At 45.4% G+C, this 20,727-nt stretch overlaps 1 protein-coding gene across 3 annotated transcripts in view; it reads right to left on the bottom strand.

Moving 5' to 3' along the window:
* Window positions 1-20,727, bottom strand: part of PRKACA (protein kinase cAMP-activated catalytic subunit alpha) — a 1,211,861-nt gene that overhangs the window by 754,067 nt on the left and 437,067 nt on the right. For all 3 annotated transcript variants that reach the window (XM_069603980.1, XM_069603981.1, XM_069603979.1), the window contains one exon: window positions 628-689. In XM_069603980.1, coding sequence (XP_069460081.1) covers window positions 628-689 — 62 coding nt within the window. The remainder of the gene's footprint in view (window positions 1-627; window positions 690-20,727) is intronic.

The raw sequence follows: 20,727 nt of genomic DNA, 5'->3' as shown, positions 1-20,727 counted from the left end.
TGGTAGATTGATGGTCTTTTTAGCTGCTGATAAAAATCTTTGCAAATTAAGCGTCATCTGCCTTTAATGCCCAAAACGAATGAGTCATAAAAAGAGCCTAAAAGACAAGAGTGCCAGGCCACAGGCGCTACAGGGAGAGAGCAGGCTTGTCTGTGCCAGACAGTCGAAAACCTCAAATAATCCGGGCAAAAACATGAAAAAACATTTCAGCGTACTCAAGGTCCAGACGCTTCCGGATACCCCTGCCACATTCTAAGAAAGGGACTGATACTTTGAGTGTTTCACGTGAGGCAGATTCTGTGAGGGATGTGGCAGCATATGCACAAAATCATGTCCGAATTTAATGCTGCTGCACAGGATGCTCTGGTCCAAAAAGCGGCCCAGGGACAACATACTTTAAGTAAGGACAAAAAGCAGAGTAGATGTAAGAATAAAGGTTCTAACCTCACTGAACAAGTTAACATACAACACAGATTATATCAGACATCAAAATATGAAATGTAATGAAAAGGACAAGAAGCATTATTATTATTAGGAGTCCAAAGCTGATTGTATTACAATACAATGTATGTTTCAGCGAGGTATGAATGGCAGGACTGGGTCTTAATGTACTGTACTGTTTAATACCTGTGCAGGGATCTCCCATTTCTTTAGGAAGTCTTCTTTGGCTTTAGCAAGGAACTCCTTCACTGTAGGACAAAAGCAAGAAAACGTGGTCAAAAGCAAAATCCAAAACAAGCAAGCAACAGTATGAATGCATTTCTGTCGTGGAATGACTTCAGCTCACCTAATGTCTCATACAGGTCTAAAAATACCAGCTATGTAAATGCAAACACTGTTGATAAATATTTGCATCTCCGCCACCAGCTCATCAAACCATGCTGCACTCAACATACCATCCCCTCTCAAACACATTGCTAGAATGCCAAAAGGTTTGACTTGCAGATATTTTCTATGCCCACACAGATATATAATAGTTCAAATCAACATAGAATTAGTAATCCTTCTAGTCAAAAGGCTACTTTCCATTACCAATTTTCATTAAGCGGAAATCTAGTGGCAAGGGTACCAGGAAAGGGAACAGTTCCCCCACTGTATCAAATAGTCTCTTAAATCTATGAACTCCTCAACTAATAAAATCCAAGTGCCAAGACTGAAAATGTTACTCAAGAGGCTGGTGATCTAGATAGCATCCTTTTAGCATGTCCCTAGGCAATTGAGGCTTTTACAATTGCCTAAATTGGAACTTACAGAGTGCCTTCTACCCAGATTCTGGTCAATTTTAGGCCAGAGGAGACTATTAGGACAAATCTCCAGTAATGAAAGTAAAGAGATTTTATCATAGGCCCCCTTCTGTGCATTTTAGACTAGTTTGCTGGTGCATGTTGTGCTAGTTTGCCTCCTATCATATGCCAAGAGATTTTAAATTTTATTTCACGGCAACCATAAGGCGTTGGGGGCAGGCAGCTGGGAAGATTAGCAGATAGGCACTAGATGAAAATGAATGGAGGGCAGTGGGGGGGGGGGGCGGTAATGCTGCGGGACAATTACCTCAACTAATGACATCCATCCATGTAACACTGAAGCGAGATGGAAGGTCACAAGCAGTGACATGGAACTGCAAGTAATCAGCCTATCAATTGCAAGCCACACAAGATGAGCTAACATGATGCTGTTCTAAAAATGCTACCACCAAAGGTTCGAACACCAAAAGTTCGAACCTTTGGTGGTAGCATTATAAAAAAGAAATGGGGGCTGCGAGGGTGTCCCCGCATCGTACATACTTTATGGTATAGTGAGCGGGGGCTGCGGGGGACACCTCTGCAGCCTTCCATTTAAAAAAAAAAAAAAAAGAAGAAAAGGACAAAGGACCCTGCAGCGCTGGTTCCCGATCACGGAAGTGAAAGGGAACTGGCGCTGCAGGGAACCAGCGTGAAGACAAGGTTTATGTTGGGGGTGTGGGTGGGGGGGGGGGGTGTTATGGGTGTGTTGTGTTTGTGCGTTTTAGAGTGTATGTGTTCGCATGAGAAAGGTGCAAACTCTTGGTAGTTCGCAACTTTCTCATGCAAACGATTTGCCCGCGGTACTTTCAACCGCAGGCAAATCACTCTGATTAATTTCATCTAGTAGTACAGGTAGCGTCACATGAAGAAACTACTATCACTGCCTAATGTGAAGAGGTAAAATGCATCTTTTAATGTACATGGATACCTAGGCACAAATAATTATGTAATGCACATACATTTCAGTTTCATAGTTAAATCTGTTTACTCCTATAGGGAATGGAACTTACTTTTTACCCCCAAGAAATAGTTTTACTCCAATCTTTAAAAAAAATAGGGAGTAAAATACTTCCACTTTAAAACCTTATCTGGAGCACTGACTGCCTTGTCATACACTGTAGCTAGCCTCCAGAGCTCGCTTTGCTCTACGATTATGATTGCATTTTATATCCGCACCGGGAGAGAGCTGGCCAAACTGTTTTCAGAGCTTTATCATATCTGTGTCCATTCATGCAGCTAACCTTTTACATTTTGCCGACACTCATCCAGGGCTCAGTCTTTTCACTCTCACACTAGATTTTAGGACAGGCGATTATTATTTACGGGGGATGTTTGAAACTTTAAGCTTTTACTTTGTTTGCAATAAATGTCAAATAAAGTTTCACTGTGCATGGCTGGCTCCTGGGTGGCAGCAGTGTGCCAATCAAAGTTGTTTGTGGTGAAATGCACCATTTTACAGAAGGCACATTTACATTGGTCTTCATCTGTTGCATAGGTCAAGTGCAATTCTCCTATTTTGAGTAAGTAAACTAAGTTACTCAACTTGCAGGTCTATCGGAATTTTAAATCGGCAAGGACTCATCGCACTAACGTCTTACTTCAGAGGTAGACAAAACAGCTGTATTGCTGCTCATGTTATGTCTTGGGTACATATACCTTCTGGTGACATTAAAAATATTAGTACAAATATTGGTACAACGTTGCTAATCAAATGGGTTTGCTAATCAAGAATACTTTAATTGGCAAACTCTGTTAATCCATTTTTTTAAACTAATTTATGCCTTGGTGCTGAATTTGTGCAGGGAGACAAAGGGTTTGATTTTGCAGAGTGTGGTAATGTGTAGTCAAGCCATTTGTGCTTTCTTGGCCATGAGCTTTCTAAAGGAGAGGTTGCATTGGCCAATGAAGCTTAAGGATTTGCGGGAGAACACTGTTGGGTGAATACTACCAGGTGCATATCAAGCCACTTTTGGATATGCTGTTCAGCAGAGGGAACAATGAGTTTGAATTTGGTTCTCATGGAGATAAGCTTAAGGTAGGCGTTCATCCAGATTCGGATATTGGTCAGGGACTCAAAAGGTGAGTGATGTCTTGGGGTCCTTTGACCTGGCGATACAGCTGGGTGGCTTAGCCATATTAATACATTTGATGCTGGGTTCTTGTAGAAAAATGACAGATCACACATATAGATTTAAGATTAATGTGGAGAAGATGAACAAAAGGTTTTTTCTTGAGGCAGAAAATCCAGAACTTGCATAGATTTGGACATTACAGAGTGGAATAACTTGACTTGAAATGGATGGTGGGGTGATTATTTGCCTTCCGCTAACCAGAATTTTAATTCCTCCCCTGCCTACGGAGGGGAAATTCACAAAATGTGTTGCACTTTGACTAGTCTTGGAAAGCCACAACCAAATAAACTGGGATGTGCTCGATTGGCAGAAAGAAGTGTGTCAAAGGATTTTTTCCTTTGACCAGGGCAGAGGAGGGTTCCTAGGCTGGACTTTCACCTTTACTAATCATTTCAAAAACAATCCTAGTTTTATAGGAAGATTATTATATGTTATACTAAGAGCCATGGTTGCTGCAGAATTAGAATGAGTGATTGTCCAAGTTAAGGTAGTGTTGAGATGGAAATTAGTAAATCCCACCTGCCAGGATGCTTCCGCATCCTTAAACGCAATATGGAGATAATATAGAGCCACCCGCAGATGCGCAGCACTAGAAAACACATAGAATGAAACTCCATTTTGTAGTAGGCCAAAAGAACAGGCTTGTATGATCGCGTTACACCAGCCAAACTCCATGAACCCAATTCACTAGTCCCAAACTATTTAGGACAGACAATCTGCGCAGCCTGTTCTCACGGAAGAACCCCCCCCCTTGTCCCTCCACTGTTGCAAACATTTAATAATTTTCAGAGGAATGCGCCTGCAAGAGTAAGCAACAAGCCCAGGTGCTGCAGTATGTCCATACATCTCCACAAAAATGCAAATAGGCCTAACCCCACCCAGTGAGCCCAAAGTTAGGCTCACACCACTGACACCACAGACCACCTGTGCATTCCCTGATAAGAAAGAGACCCTCCTGTCCGAAACACAAATCAAGTGTCCATAAAAGATCCAAGCATGTGCAACTGTATTTCTTCCAGCAAATAACAGCCTTCGTAACACGAGGTACAGGGATGGGTAAATTAAAGATCAAGCCCAGGGTGTAGACCTTGGGTGTGGGAAGTGCGCTATCAACGAAGCCCTGAATGTGTGGGTCAGCATGACTATTTTAGCCTCCCTTACCCCTGGCACCATTTTCTGTGCCGCCCAGGTGCATGCAACAGTGATGGAATCAGGAGCTTAGTGCGTTAGTAAAGATGTAACAATGTATTATACATGCAACGTGACCTTCACTCAAGACTGAGATGAGCCCAGCTGACCCACATGGATCCTGATCGACGACAGCAGAACTAACCAATTGTGGCCTGGCATCTCCTATGGAGCACGCCCTTCTATAGGGATCTACCAATGGTTAGCACCAGTGTTTACTGTATGTGATGATGCCACATGACTTTTTAAGCTTCTGCTTGTCCTTAGATTAACCATAGCACTCTCAAGCTGCAGAGTCCTTTGCTCATATTTACATTCTGCACAATTACCCTTGTGATCCTTGCAACGCCATCTCCTGGCCTATTTCCCTAGAGAGTGGTCTTTATTCTGGAGTGTGCGTGAAAAGGGACATGCTTTCATTTGGTGACCCTTTGCGACGTGATTCCATCGTCTCTGTATCTGCAGAGGAATCTAGGTGGACTCCCCGGAAGGGCTGTGCCCACCTACAATGACCAGTCTCAAAACGCATACGCTGAGTGGCCTTGCGGGTGCCGTCTTTGCAGAAATCCTGCCCGATCATTGGAGCGGGGTGCGACCCCAAGGAGAGGGCCAGGCCTGTTGTGGATCCCCCGTGAACAGCGGCTTTCAGAAGACCATGGACACGGGAGTATAGCCTGCAAGGGATAACAAAGTTGGGTTGGGTGCATAGAGCAGTGTGGAGAAGCTGAACACTCAGTGAATGAAAGTGAGTGTAGTTTGGTTTGTAGGTTGTGGTGATTTTGATGACCATTGTTTATTTACTTTAAGGAAATTAAGGGAAGGAAAAAAGGAATACAGAAACCCCCCCGCCTCCTGAGTAAGGGGGGGGGGGGATTTAGGGGGAGAGGGTAGCACTACATGCACAGTCTCGACCAGTGTGGGGATAAATATAGGAGCCCTGTATAATTACAGAGCTTGGGGAAAGTAGTAGTTGCTATTTTAGCTTGTAATTTTAGGTTGTTTTGTTGGTGTATCTTAATGTGTACGGAGGAGGCCCAGGAGGGGCGGGTGTGACATGTGTCAACGTATCAGGGGAGCATGTAGGGAGTGTATGAAGAAGCTCTAGCGGGGAACTTTGGAGGGGAAAAAGTGAATTGATGTTTCTGTGAAATTATTGACAGTATTGACTTGTACTAAAGACACAATTAAGGTGTATATGCTTTAACTAGCGTGTACACATTTCTTTTTTGACTGTGGCGTAGGAGTACAAGCATAGCCCCGACACAAGACACCCTCCGGACACGGCAATGGGGATAGAAACACCCCTAGACCACATATGTAAAGTTTAAAAAAGTACTACAACCAAAGGGTGACAGACTAAAGGGGAGGGAATGCCTTATTACTGGCCCGAACATGGATCTTTTGACAGATGCGCCCTGGACCATATGTCCACTTACTTGACCGCAAGATATAAGGGGAGACCATTGCTGAATAGAAGGGAAATATTAGACCTCTGGAGAATGTTCTAAGAAACAGAGGTATCAAAAGAGAAGGGGGCAACATCCGACAGTGACAGGAAGATTAGTACAGAAGAGACTGGGAACAATGGTGAATCAAAAAGGGAATATATACACTAGCAACGCACCCAGCAGAAGGTCATACAAACACAACTTGTGTGTCGGCCGGCACTATGGTGGTTCCACCAGGTATGGCCCCACCCCCACCGTATGTCTCACCACCAGAGGTATCGGCGAACACGGGAGCGAGCGCAAGAGACCTAGAGATAGCATTAGCCTCAACGCGTACAAAACTGGCAAGATTACGGGCAGCATGTGAGGACACGAGGGTGGCAGACGATCCAATGTTGCCTCCAGGGGCGCCCCAACAGCCACCCGGGGACAAATGAAGTCAGGCGACTTCCTGTTCAGAATAGACAGCGCACCACTAAGAAGCGTACATACGGGACGGGGAAAGACAGAATGTGAATGTTCAAGGACAGGGGACGAGGAATATTGGAGTGACTTTGATGATACAGAAGAAGATGCAGAGGGATTGGCCGAACAAGCACCCCAGACCAGGAAAAAGGGAAGTGCAATTAAGGACGGAAAAGGAAAGGCAAAACTGCAAATGCCCACAATACACAAGCGCGCTGACCACCACACTATGTACCCTGGGCACAACCGACAAAAAACCTCCTTAAGGAATTCCTGCCACTGACAGCGGGTGCAGGGAAATGGATTTACTCATTTGAGGAAAACACAGCCGGGGTACGCTTAGCCATTGGGGACATCAAGAGTGTTAGTAGCAGTAGTGGGAGATCATGCAGAGACGATGTGGATTAATGCTGGGTACTCGGGAGTAACGCTAAGTAATTATGCCCATGATGGCACATCATTTAACAAGATCAGAGCACGGGATGCACTGTGACACATGTTGCCAGACACCCCAGATTTACAGTCAATACAATGCACCATGGGAGATGAGGAAGATGCCGTGCTACATATTCTTAGGGTTCAAGCGATGCAGAGATCAGGAACAGGCAGCGTGTGGGATCAAACAACATCATGGTTTTATTCAATTGCACATAACGGAACAGCAGCCCTGTATCAGAGAGTTACCGTGGTAGGGGGAAACTCATTCCTCAGGACAGACATGTACCCCGACTAGGACAGCCCACAGAGAGCACTTGTGTGTCCATACTGTCAATGACCTTCCATCCAGAAGAGGAACCACTGGTGGGGGCAGAGCTAGGGAACAAACAATTCATCTTCGTGGTCGACTCAGGAGCAGAGAAATCGTGTATTAGTGAAGGAAACTTCACGCCATCAGGAAAGACTCAACACATAGGGCCTCTCTGGGGCTGTTTTAACTGTTCCATACACAAAAGATCTAGACATCAAGGTGGGAGGAAAGGTTGTACGAGCCCCCCCTTCTCTATTCAGAGAGTTCTTCTGTGAACTTACTCGGTAGGGATTTGCTTAGCAAGTTGAACAGGACAATTCCTTTTACAGACAGAGGGTTTGTCTGCGCCACACCAGGCATGTGCTAGAGCAGTGCTAGTAATACTTGCAGTGGCCAGTGAAGTGGCAGTGAGCGGTATCCCTGTCATCCCAGGTTTGCTTATGGCATCAAAGTCGTCGCCCGACGAGAGGATCCCCAGATTACCAGAAAAGAGTGGAGGGTACCCCCCCCCAGATTACCAGAAAAGAGTGGAGGGTACCCACAGACTTCATTTTCCGATCTGTAGTACTCCCAGAGTTGGTTGCAGGCACAATTCTATTGTTCGATCTGGAAGGCCTAGTGGTATCTGCAAAACTGATTGTAGCGTGGGGGGGCCCTGGGAGCTCAGCATGAAATATTTAAAAAAAAAATAAATAAAAAAAGTTTTTCTTTTAGATTGGAAGAAATGGGCAGGGGTGGCTCACATGGTCGGGCTGAAGCATGAAACTGTCTGACAACAATGAAAAATGGGCCGCAGTTGTAAATGGATATTCATTCCTTTAGTCACAGACTGGGCCTCATTCCAACTATGGCGGTATGGTAACAACGGTGCCGGTAAGCTGTCGGCACCGTTGCTACTGTATCGCCGTAGTAAGAGTTGTGCTCGCAGGTGTCTGACAGCCCGCCAGGTCTGACCCGGCAGGCCGTGCAGCACCCACGAGTACAGCTCGCCGGATGCACCGGCACAGTTATTAGCGGTGCCGGTGCATCCGAGCTCCCCATTCCCATCGAGCCCTATCGGCCTCAATGGGAATGGGGATCTACCGGCACGTGCGAAAGGGCAATTATCAGGTCCGCCTAACTCAGCATTACCCGGTAATTGCCCATTCGTGGGTGCCGGACCTGGATGCAACTCTGGCGGCAGCCGTGCCGGTTTTACCGGCGCACAGCTACCGCCAGGGTTGCAATGAGGCCCACTGTTTCAATAGTACCCAAGGGGGTGCTTTGAGTTAAATGCAAGTAAATTGTGATATATTCAGCAACAATGGTCAAAATTACTAACTGCATAGTTGAGTAACTCCTACTGGTCCACATTGGCCAAAATGGTGGCCCATTTTGACTGGCCCCTCACCCATTATGGAAGAGCTAAGGAGCCAGACCAGTGAAACAGTGAGCACTCCCTCAGCTGCTTTTTCCAGCCGATGGAGTGCTCCTGGGCTGGCTGAACTGTCAAAGGGAAACAATGTTTCCCTTTGACAGTTCAGTTTAGTTCCCCAGCCGCACATGCTCACTGAGCCATGCAAGTGCTGGGGTGTTTTGCTTCACCAGCATTCCATAGCTCATTGGAAATGCTGGCTGGGGCACTGCATGTCTATGTCCGAGGGGGAGCTCCTGCGCCTCCTAACACATACGGACAGAGTAGCCTGGAGCAGGGAGTTTCAGCACCCACACGCAGGCCAATGCAGAAGGTACGTTTATATATTGTTTATTTAAACATGTGTATGGATGGTGTATGCTTATGTTATGAGTGAGTGTATGGTGATGGATGCTCGTGTGAATGATAGAGTGATTGCTGTATGAATGTGCAGTGCCTTGCATACACACAATCATGTTGATTGTGTTAGGCCCAGTGGGTCCCAAGGGACAGGGATGGTATCTTTTTACTGGACATCATAGATGTCCAGTAAAAAAATGTCATGCCTTCCCCCATGGCCCCACCAGCACCAATTGCAAACTGTTTGGCTATCTACCCATTTTTTTGTTAAAGGTATGCTCTACAATGCAAAATTTTAACCCATTATTTTTTTTGTTTTTATCTTTAAGATTTTTACAAAAATCATTTTCAGCAGGCTGCATCGACAGAGAAAACTAAAACAAAAAGGAACAAAAAGGAGAAACGCTTAGAGTAAAGAAGATAAAGGAGAAGAAGAAGGAAATAATCAATATTCATTGTCAGACCTATCAAGCTGGCTTTAACAGAAGAAGTTTTGTGTTCACATGGTCTAGAATTTTGTAAGTGGCCAATACCCACGCTGTTCTATCCCCAGCCATCAGTCCAGACCAGCAAACATCTTGGTCACTTAGTGTGTGATCCTAAAACATTTCCTTCAGGTACACAGTTCTTATTCTCGAGGTGCTAGGACATGTCAGAAGAAGATGGCGGATCGATTCGATTTCTGCTGGCACTCTGCAGAATCGACACTCGTTAGACGTTGAAATCCTAGCGATCAGAGGAGTTTCATTCCCATTTTAAAAAATTCACAGGGGGAATTCCCCACCCCCCCCCCCCCCCCCCCGAGCCCCACTTTATTGGTGCGGGCTCCCTCACGATGCTTGGTCGCTATGGCATTTTTGGGGGAAATAGTTATGCCCCTCCACTTAAAAAAAAAAAAATCACCATCCACCACTGGCCCTCAGGCTGTGTTGGGAACAGGATGGGGGGGATCTCTGGGACTATTGTGGGAGCACAAGGGGTGGGAAACATGGGATAGTGGTGGGAGTAGAGTGGGGAGAGCCCAGGTGGTGTGGGGAGAGACCAGGGACTGGGTAGGAGTGGGATGAGGGAGAGGAGACTGATGGGAGGAGGTGACAGCGCACAATATATACTGTCCATTTGGCATTTCTGGGGGGTCCCTACCTGCCCAAATTTTGCTCAGGGGGGGCCCCGGCCAAAATGTTTGAAGAACACTGGTTTAGGATTAGATACAGTGGAAGATATTCATCATCATGAACACTCAAACAGTTGGATGAGTGCTATGGGAAGACTAACAACTAATTGGAGTTGCTACATTTTTTCCTTAATACCGCACACATCTGGGGACGCCAAGGTCTTAGTTCCTCAAGAAGTACCCATGCTAGAGACCCAATGCCTAATTCATCTTGCGCTATGTAGGATCAAGGGTACTTTCTAGGCACGCAACCTTCATCTAGAAATCATTGATCCTGACCCCCAAAAATGCAAAACCAGTTCCAAAAACCCCTACTGCCTGAAAGAACCACGTTCAGTAATCGGGGGAGCAAGATATGTCAATGAGTGGAAAGAAACGACACATGCATGCAGGGCCGGAGAACTTTAAGGGTTATCTGAGAAAATAGCAATACTCTTGGAGCAGACATGCGCACCGACCTGGGCAGAGCACATTAAACTAAAATGGATTGCGGCCCTCGAGAGACCAATACAAGTGCATCAAAATAGATCCAAATCGTGCAATGAGAGCTGATCAAGCTGGCCAACGATACTGAGCAGGGTTTCAATGTTATAAAAGTGAAACTGAGGGCCCTCAGTTAATGACCATGCAGAATTGCTACGTAATGGATCTCTGGACAGCCATGGAAGGAGGAGTTTGCAAAAAGATCGGGAGTTCATATTGCACATTCGTACCTTCTGAAGACGCTGAAAATGCAACAGTGTCACACGTCATTGCAGCAGTACATGAATAAAGGGTGAAAATGAAAAAAAGAAACTGGGGTCCAAGAAGAACACTGGTTCACAATGGCCTTTAATTGGGTCCCATCATGGCTCAGAACGCTAATGAAAATGCTGGTCTCCATCATCGTAGTTATTCTGGTGATCTTCTGCACGTGCCAATTGGGTCTCCGGTGTTGACACAAAGCTGTGCCTAATTTCACAGCGATGATAGTATTGGGAATACCAAGGTACCTCGTGATACAAAGGAAGTGGAGATAAAAACTGCCCCCCCCTCACCCTGTGCACCATATGGTCCAAATTCCTCATTCCACACAACCATTGTTCCTCCCCTTGACCCCAAAAACTATAAAGAGGTATGCGTGGATCTGGCAGGCGGTGGAGGATGCATGTACAGGACATGTACACCCGAACAGTATGCACAAAGAGGGGAAAGTATGCACAAAGAGGGGAAAGTTTACAACATGTGTAGAGCATGGAACACTTGCCAGGGAAGAAGCAGAAAGGGGGGCCAACGAGCGTAAATATGGCGGGGGAGAATGCATTACTGTAGAAGTAACCAAAGAGGAGAATGTTGGGATAGATATTAGTATATCCCACCCCCCCTAGGCGCTTTCAGGTGAGGCGAACCCCATATGAAGTGATGTGTATAAGGGGGGAGAAGAAAACACCATTAAACGCAATGTAGCGCCAACCGTAGATGTGCAGCACTAGAAACCACATAGAATGAAACTCCATGTTGTAGTAGGCCAAAAGCACAGGCTTATGTGATCGTATTGCACCCGCCAAACTCAATTAACCCAGTTCACTAGGCCCAAACTCCTTAGGACAGAATGAATCCATGCAGCCAGTTCTCCCACTTTTCCCTCCACTGTTGCAAACATTTAGTATCTTTCAGAGGAATGTGCATGCAAGCGTGTGAGACAACCCCAGGGGCTGCAACATGTCTATTCATCTCCACTAAACTGCCAATAGGCCTATAACCCCTACCCAGTGAGCCCAAAGTTAGGCTCACACCACGGACTCTACCCCCACACCTCTGCATTCCCTGATAAGCAAGCAAACCTCCTGTCCTAAACACCAATCAAGTGTCCATAAAAGATCCAACCATGCACAACTATTTCTTACAGCTTAAAACACAGCCTTTGTAACACGAGGTACAGGGAGGGGTACATTAAAGATCAAACCCGGGGTGGAGACCTTGGGTGTGGGAAGGGTGGTATCAACGAAGCCCTGAATGTGTGGGTCAGCATGGCTGTATTTTATCTCCCTTCCCCCGTCACCATTTTCTGTGCTGCTCAGGTGCACGCCACAGTGATAGAATCGGGACCTTAGTGTGTTAGTTCAGATGTAACAATGTTATTATACGAGCTTCCTGACCTTCTCCCAAGACTGAGATGAGCCCAGCTGACCCATGTGGATCCTGAGCGACGGCAGCAGAGCTAATCAATTGTGGCCTGGCATCCCCTACGGAGCAGTACCTTCTATAGGGCTCTCCCAATGGGTAGCACCAGTGTTTACTGCATGTGATGATGCCAAATGGCTTTTTAAGCTTCTGCTTGTCCTTCGATTAACCAGAGAGCTCTCAGGCAGCAGTGTCCTTTGCTGATGTGTATTCTGTGCAATTAAACCTTGTTATCCTTGCAACGCTATCTCCAGACCCATTTCCCTAGACGGTTGTCTTTATTCTGGAGTGTGCGTAAAACTGACTTGCCTTCAGTAGTATGCTCTATAATGCAAGACTACAGCAAAGGGAGGTTTGCTTTGAGTTGGCAGACAGTTGTGCCAATAATGGCTTTTGAAGAGGCCTGTACATTGCCATGCGACATACCACCCAAAGAACATTTGCAAGGGTGTGGTTTTTCAGATTTCGCATCAGCGGTAGAAGAATTTGTAGCCACCTGAATACTAGTTTATTTTTTTCCACTAGTGGGAAAAGATCCAAAGGCAAATCCTAAAAAGGGGCACTAATGTGGTAACAGGTGCTGTATAAATGCCTATGATATATACACAGGCTATGTTTTGTAGAAGCTAACAAAAAAATAAATGCAGGAATGTGTATCCCAGAACATACTGTTTTTGTCTATGTCTGAATCAGGGATAGACTTTGAAATATCTTTAACATGAGCAGGAAGCTGGCTCGTCACTGCATGATAGAAGACACTGCTGAATGTAGCCCCCTAAAAAGCAGAAGACTGGGCCATAGAACGTCTTTGGCGCACTTGCGTTCTTTACGATTACAGCAAGCCGTACAAGTAGTGCCCAAGAATTCTCAGTGCTACAGAAGTATTGAGAGCTCAAAATCTAGCTCTCCTTCACACTCAAATACATTGAGGGGTTCAGAGGGACTATTACTGGTAGGATTTCAACCATTTGTAGGGCAGACCATCAATGTTGAAGCTTCGCAATGGAGCTGAAGAGACTGGCTAACCAATTCACAAGATTTGGAGTCCACCCCCATAAGCCCTCCCCTGCACCCCCCTCCATTTCTTTTTATGTAATCCCTCTTGCTGATCTGTTTGCAGAGGGACTCGCGCTAAGCAGAGTTCCTGAAAGTGAATCGTCCTCCTCGTCCTCCTCCTCCTCCTCCTCCTCCTCCTCTCCCCCCCTCCCCCAAGGGAAAAAATGGTTACCGAAAACCTGGAGGTTCTGACAAATTCAGAATGAAGGGAGCTGAATGGAATAATGGCGACCGCCCCTCCAGCCTTCCTGCAGGGTGATTGTGAATTTGATAAATCATGTTCAGAGCAGAACACTGGCAGGGAATGAGTCTGGGGGAGGAGAGAGGGGTTCAGGTGGGTGTCGGAATAGTGGAGACGTCTGGTTTGGAGCCAAGGGAAAAAGAGCAAGCAAGAAAAAGAATGGCCTGAGACTATGTAGAAATGTGAAAGCATTCACATGTGATACCTGCAGATAACTCAACATACCTATGCCCACAACGGATTGGATAATTACTAGTATTTTAACTGCCCAATGCAAGTCTTCCCTTTGTAGCCTTCTACATATAGCGTTCTCCTTGCCATAATAATGTAAGGTTGTTTTATCATGTCATGTGTAATTTCCAAGTGCTCTATAAAGCAGGATATTATTTTAGTCCTGAGAAGACCAGCATTGGCTAATTTGCTTTACAAACTACAGATGTGACGATATGTGGCTCAGGGGCCTAAGATGGAGCTCACAACCCAGCTTCACCACTTAACCAAAGAGTGTGATCCCGAGCAAATCATACAATCTCAGGGCACCTTACCTTGTCTATCAAAGTCCCTAGAAGCGATTCAGTTCACAATGCACTCAAAAATAAAAGCCTTGCTTATGCTTCACAAGACCATAATGTAGCAGTGAAAGCAAACAGTTACGAATTTTGAAAATGTTTCTTTGTAGCAATGTATATACCATAATAAAACTTTCCAAATGTGTGGCTTGCCATGAGGATCTGTTACAGTTGACGTTTCGATTGTTTTGAGACATTTTTAAGGCAGTTCAGTGAAATACTAGTTTTAAACTGGGAACATATTATGCTCTGTAATGACTGAAGAGAAGCTATGGGCTTCCCTGGGATCTCTCTCCATACAGACCGGTTTTAAGCAATATTAGAAGTGTTATTATAATTGCGAGTATAGGGTACTGCTGTGCAGATCTATTTCTATTGCTACAATCCGGGCATCTGGTATTATGCACGTCACTGGGTACCTCCAGACTCAGTGTACAAAATTCGATTTCTTTATAATTGTGTAAACCAAAGTTCTAATTTCGTAATTCATTAGAATTTACATTCATAAATGTTAATACATTTGTGTACAATTGATTATTCTTATTAAAAAAAACAATTTCGTTATGAATGCAAATTCTAATTAATTACGAAATTAGAACTTTGAATTTCTTTATAATTTTGTAAACCTAATTTTGCACATTTATTCAACACAGTAAAAACTTACTTTTATAAACTTATTTGTAGTTACTTTACACAAACCTCGTGTGAGAGGGACTGAAGAGTTTCACGAGTTGGTGGACATCTGTTTTACATCGTTAAAACCACCCAGTGCCACGGATAGTTAATCTCCCTTGCAGCCCACCATTCCAGATTTAACCTTAGCTAAACTGACTTAACACCTGGAGTGCTCCTGGACACAGGGTGAATATACCTCCAGACTCAACCCACCCATTTTCTGATACCCCTCTGAAGTTCCCTCTTAAGATTGTCTGAAACTGAATGTGCTTAATCAGGAGTTAATCTATCTGTTCTGGATGGTGCCACGGAGACGCTGCAACAAGTACAGGTAAACTTATAAACGTGCTACTTAAAAGCAAGGTTGGAGATGAGAAGGCAGATTGGCAAGCATGACGTACCGCTGTGTACTTTAAATCTGCTTCGTGGTAAACAATGAGTGGCAAAGAACCTTTGCTAGAAGATGAAGACCGAACTCTGAGATATACAGGACTGGTGGATGAAACACCACCATGAAACTAGAAGAGTTAATCTACCTCTGGATCAGAAGTACAAGCAAAGGGGCTAAAGCGTGTTATTTGCCGGGAGAGCCTGTGGCTTGAAACTAGTCCAGCTCAGGCCAACCACTAGGACCAGACCAGCAAAAGCCCACCTTTTGAACGCCCACCTCTAGGGAATTTGCAACTGCCAGGAGTCTGTGCCTGTTCAGGTAGGTACTGGGAACAAACGTTGCACTTTCTGAACATTATCTGGAGTGAAATGTAGTCATGTGCCACAGGAGAAGACGTGCGGCTCTGTGCTTCAAATCCAAGAGGTATGTAGGTGTGTATGTGTGTATTTGAGAGGTGTGTGTGTGTGTGCGTGGATTTGAGGCGCGTGTGTGTGTGTGTGTGGATTTGAGGCGCGTGTGTGTGTGTGTGTGGATTTGAGGCGCGTGTGTGTGTGTGTGGGGATTTGAGGCGCGTGTGTGTGTGTGGGGATTTGAGGCGCGTGTGTGTGTGTGGGGATTTGAGGCGCGTGTGTGTGTGTGGGGATTTGAGGCGCGTGTGTGTGTGGGGATTTGAGGCGCGTGTGTGTGTGGGGATTTGAGGCGCGTGTGTGTGTGGGGATTTGAGGCGCGCGTGTGGGGGGATTTGAGGCGCGCGTGTGTGTGTGTGTGGGGATTTGAGGCGCGCGTGTGTGTGTGTGTGGATTTGAGGCGCGCGTGTGTGTGTGTGGATTTGAGGCGCGTGTGTGTGTGTGTGGATTTGAGGCGCGTGTGTGTGTGTGTGGATTTGAGGCGCGTGTGTGTGTGTGTGTGTGGATTTGAGGCGCGTGTGTGTGTGTGTGGATTTGAGGCGCGTGTGTGTGTGTGTGTGGATTTGAGGCGCGTGTGTGTGTGTGTGTGGATTTGAGGCGCGTGTGTGTGTGTGTGGATTTGAGGCGCGTGTGTGTGTGTGTGTGTGGATTTGAGGCGCGTGTGTGTGTGTGTGGATTTGAGGCGCGTGTGTGTGTGTGTGGATTTGAGGCGCGTGTGTGTGTGTGTGGATTTGAGGCGCGTGTGTGTGTGTGTGGATTTGAGGCGCGTGTGTGTGTGTGTGTGGATTTGAGGCGCGTGTGTGTGTGTGTGTGGATTTGAGGCGCGTGTGTGTGTGTGTGTGGATTTGAGGCGCGTGTGTGTGTGTGTGTGTGTGTGTGTGTGTGTGTGTGTGTGTGTGTGTGTGTGTGTGTGTGTGTGTGTGTGTGTGTGGATTTGAGGCGCGTGTGTGTGTGTGTGTGTGTGTGGATTTGAGGCGCGTGTGTGTGTGTGTGTGTGTGTGGATTTGAGGCGCGTGTGTGTGTGTGTGTGTGTGGATTTGAGGCGCGTGTGTGTGTGTGTGTGTGTGTGGATTTGAGGCGCGTGTGTGTGTGTGTGTGTGGATTTGAGGCGCGTGTGTGTGTGTGTGTGTGTGTGTGTGTGTGTGTGTGTGTGTGTGTGTGTGTGTGTGTGTGTGTGTGTGTGTGTGTGTGTGTGTGTGTGTGTGTGTGTGTGTGTGTGTGTGTGTGTGTGTGTGTGTGTGTGTGTGTGTGTGTGTGTGTGTGTGTGTGTGTGTGTGTGTGTGTGTGTGTGTGTGTGTGTGTGTGTGTGTGTAATGCCCTACTCCTGAAAAGGTTGAACAAGGACAGTGAATAGAGATGGTCTTCTTTTCACCAATACAGATGGGCAACGCAGCTTCCAGTACCTAGCCCGGTCTCACAACCATCTGACATCGAAGGTGTCATGACATTCTCCACAAAGTCCAAGGTAGCTTTGTTCTATACTAGTTAAATATGGAGAGGCTAGTTCTCCATGGAGGTCTTAATTCCAGCTCGAAACGAATAGGAACTTACCAGACACAGGAACTTTGTAGGCCAGACGCTGGGAACTGCTGCTTACAGATAATTAATTTCGTGTACTGCATAACAATTTCGATAATTATTTCAACTAGAATTGAAAAATACTGCTCCTTTAGGAAGGGGAAACCGCAAAAAAAGAAGGCACTGTCCCAAATAGAATGACATGGTAGGAGCAGACTGCTCTACGTCATGTAGATAGGCAGAAAAATAAGGAGCTGGAAGTTGGTGACTTGAGAAACAGTATGTTCATGCTAGGTGCCAATTAGCAAAAATTCAAAATGTCCGTTTTCTCTAGAGGAAGCTTTACAGTCCTAGCTGCAGTGCAGGCATTTCCAACCAGTTGGGAAACAGGCAAAGTAGGACTAATGTTAAAAAAAAAAAAAATACTAACTAATCAAAGAAACTCATGTCAAATAGAAGAAATGTCAGCATCCATGGCATGTAAACTGATGTACAACAGTTTGATGGCCTCTGTTACAGCTATCTTCATAAACTGTAAATGGCAAGCCGACTATGACAAATGTCCCACCATAGTGCAAATAAATGACAAATCAGGCCAGTTTGTCTGACGATAGATCAGTTGGGACCGTATGCCTCTCTGCAGTGTTGCCAAACTACCAAAAGCTAGTCGTACCCCAAAGGTTTAGCATGTTAGTGGGACCAAGAAAGAGTCCCGGCTATTTATGACACGTGAACCTTTTGTCCTTGTACCCCAGGTCACAATTTCAAGTTCCAGGAAATAAGCCAGGTGTAAAAAGCCACTTGCCCACTCAATTTCACACATGCACAGATCAGAGGTGTTCTCTGGCCATGAGCTAATTCTCACTAGCAAATCTCTAGTGGAGAGTGCAAATTGTGCAGCTTGTTGTACCCTTTACATCTTTCCATCTAAACCCCTCCCTAGCCCACCTCTCATCTTTTGACCCAATCCACCTTTTCATGTAAGACCTATATATTTTTCCTTAGCCCACAATGCCTATATTATTCATATATTTCAACTCATCACCCATTGATCCTTTCTCTCCTCAAACCAAAAGGCATCTTCCCCACTTCAACTGCTCATCTTTTCATTCCTTTTCCTCTCACCAATATCACTTTCTCCATTTCAACCATATGGTAAGCATTTTGTTTTTAATTGGTGTTCCTTTCCCACCACCATGTGGACAGGACTGTCTCCCCTCAGCGAGGGGCGTAGGTGGAGTGACCGATGGATGACCCGAGTAAATGGCTGGATTTTGCAATGTGGGCAGTGACCCTACATGGTCCACAGAAACGTCTATCCAGGTAAGAAGTGGTACTCTATGTAGGTTAAAAGCATGGGTCAAGAAAATAGATGAAATAAGATAGCCAAGCAGTTAACAAGGCGGGGATTTCCAACCCATGTAAAGGGAACCATAAAGACTCTTTCCATGCTTCCCTCTCAAGGGTCTTTTTTGAAATTGAGAAACCTCCATTTTGCTGTTCAAGGTGGATTTTAATAGCCGACACCTTTAAAACAATGAAACATTACCTTGAAAAGTTGCGTAGAGCAGTAGAATTGTACTTAATCTTAAAGGGAGCCTGAGTAAAAAGTTTGGGCTAGGTTTTCAAAAGGGAAATTATATCGGTTTATGAATACACAGCATCCTGAAAAACATTGGTTGTATGAGAAAGACCGAGTTGTGTCATGTAGAGTTCAAAGGGGTGCAAGTATGGCATGTGAGATATCCTACCCTGACCTACCCCTTCTGACAAAATTGAAGAGAATCCCATCAAAAGGAGAATTCAGATTGAATACACTTAAAGCAGAATTCATATAGTTTAGCAAAGTGCCCAGTCTCCTTTCCCTGAACCAGGAGAGAAATCGTCCTCTAACGCGGTGGGGGCGGAATGAGTCAAGAGTGTGTTCTTTGGTGTGATCTCATCACCTGAGGAGAATGACAGACGCAGCATAAGGTACGACTGACTAGGGTTACCGTGAATGGAACAGGGAGAAGAGGATCAGGAGAATATTGCGCAAGAAATGTTTGACTCCCAAACATTGGACTCAGTTGCCCATGCTCGTACAGTAATGTAAAGTCAGACTGCGGAAACTGTTCCCGGAGGAGGTTTGGAAGCAGTAGAGCATAAGACCCAAGGTGAGGGGCAAAGGGGAAGGTGTTGACTCCAGAAATGAATTCCACAATGCTGATGTTGCTTACTAAATCTGTGCTATGTCTCAAAATAGGGATGATTATTCTGAGGGGACTTTTCTGGATAAGTGGCTTAATGTGGCAAGCCCTTTGGCAAAAATAATGGGTTCAGTTGAGAGATCGAAAGACATGCGAAATGGTAGAAACCACCATACTGGCAATTAAAGCATGTAGGACCGTCTGAAGGCTGGGGGAATTCTGAATTGCACGATCGGGGCAGATCGTGTTCCTCAAAAAAAAGATGCCAAATTAGGCGACCTAGCCCCGTCATAAATTTGTCCAGCAGCATAGAGACTTATTTAGAGAAGCATTTACTAGGGAAATGGAGAGGTTCCTGGGAACGTATGCAACCCTAAAAGAAGCCATGTCAAACTTGAATATCTTTCGGCATGAAGATTTGTGGAGTGACCACCCATGGAAGGCGGTGGCACGAAATGGCTACTGCTCTATACGAGTACAGAAACACAGGACATTCTTCCAGTTTGTTCACCTGCAAAGGTCAGGTCTGGCAATTCAAGTGCCCCTTGTTTGACCTCTCCTTTGAGAATGGGAAAAAAGGTCCTGATGCCCGTGGTGGAATCATTGAGAGAAAGGGGAAACTCAGTACTAACACCTATAAGAAGGCTCGGGGTACCTGTGCTGGATACTACATCTGATACTGTAGGGCTACAGGCATAATAGGTGAGGTCTATAAAGAAGAAACAGAGGTAATTGGTCGAGCAGACGTTATCCCTCCAGAAACTAGCAAGGAATGTGGGACTTCTAGCCTAATCCATTCACGACATCTTCCCAGGGATGTTGCATCATCAAGCATTGGAGAAGTTAATGATTCTGCACCATCAGGGAGACTGTATACCAATAGATGGACTGCACTAGGGAAGCTTCACAGAATTGAACTGGTGGCTAAAACACAGGAAAAGCAGAGCTTTTTTCTGAAAGGTGCAGGACGCAATGAAAATCGGATACCATAAGAATAAAGAAAGTGCAAATTACAGTAGCATTATGGCAAGAGGGGTGCATGCTCATTGTGAAATAACTGAAGGGCCTAAATATTCCTTGAGAATATGTAATCCCCGTTGGGGAGAATTCCCTGTTAAGGCTAATTTCCCAAACCTAGTGAGTCCCCCAGCAGCCTTGCTAGATTTTTGGGGTTTATTTTTTTCTCCTAAGAGTGAGACTCTTTTTCTCCCACTCTTAGACATGATTTGAGATATCCTTTGACTTTGTGATGGGTTTTATGGGCTATGGGGTCTTTTACTCCATAGGGTTCCATGTGGTTTTTGGTAAGTGTGTTACACAGCACCCT

The sequence above is a fragment of the Ambystoma mexicanum genome, chromosome 3q, assembly GCF_040938575.1.
Source record: "Ambystoma mexicanum isolate Mex_15411 chromosome 3q, UKY_AmexF1_1, whole genome shotgun sequence".
NCBI lineage: Eukaryota > Metazoa > Chordata > Amphibia > Caudata > Ambystomatidae > Ambystoma > Ambystoma mexicanum.
Note: the sequence above shows the minus strand (reverse complement) of the source record. Positions and strands in the feature narration are given on the sequence as shown.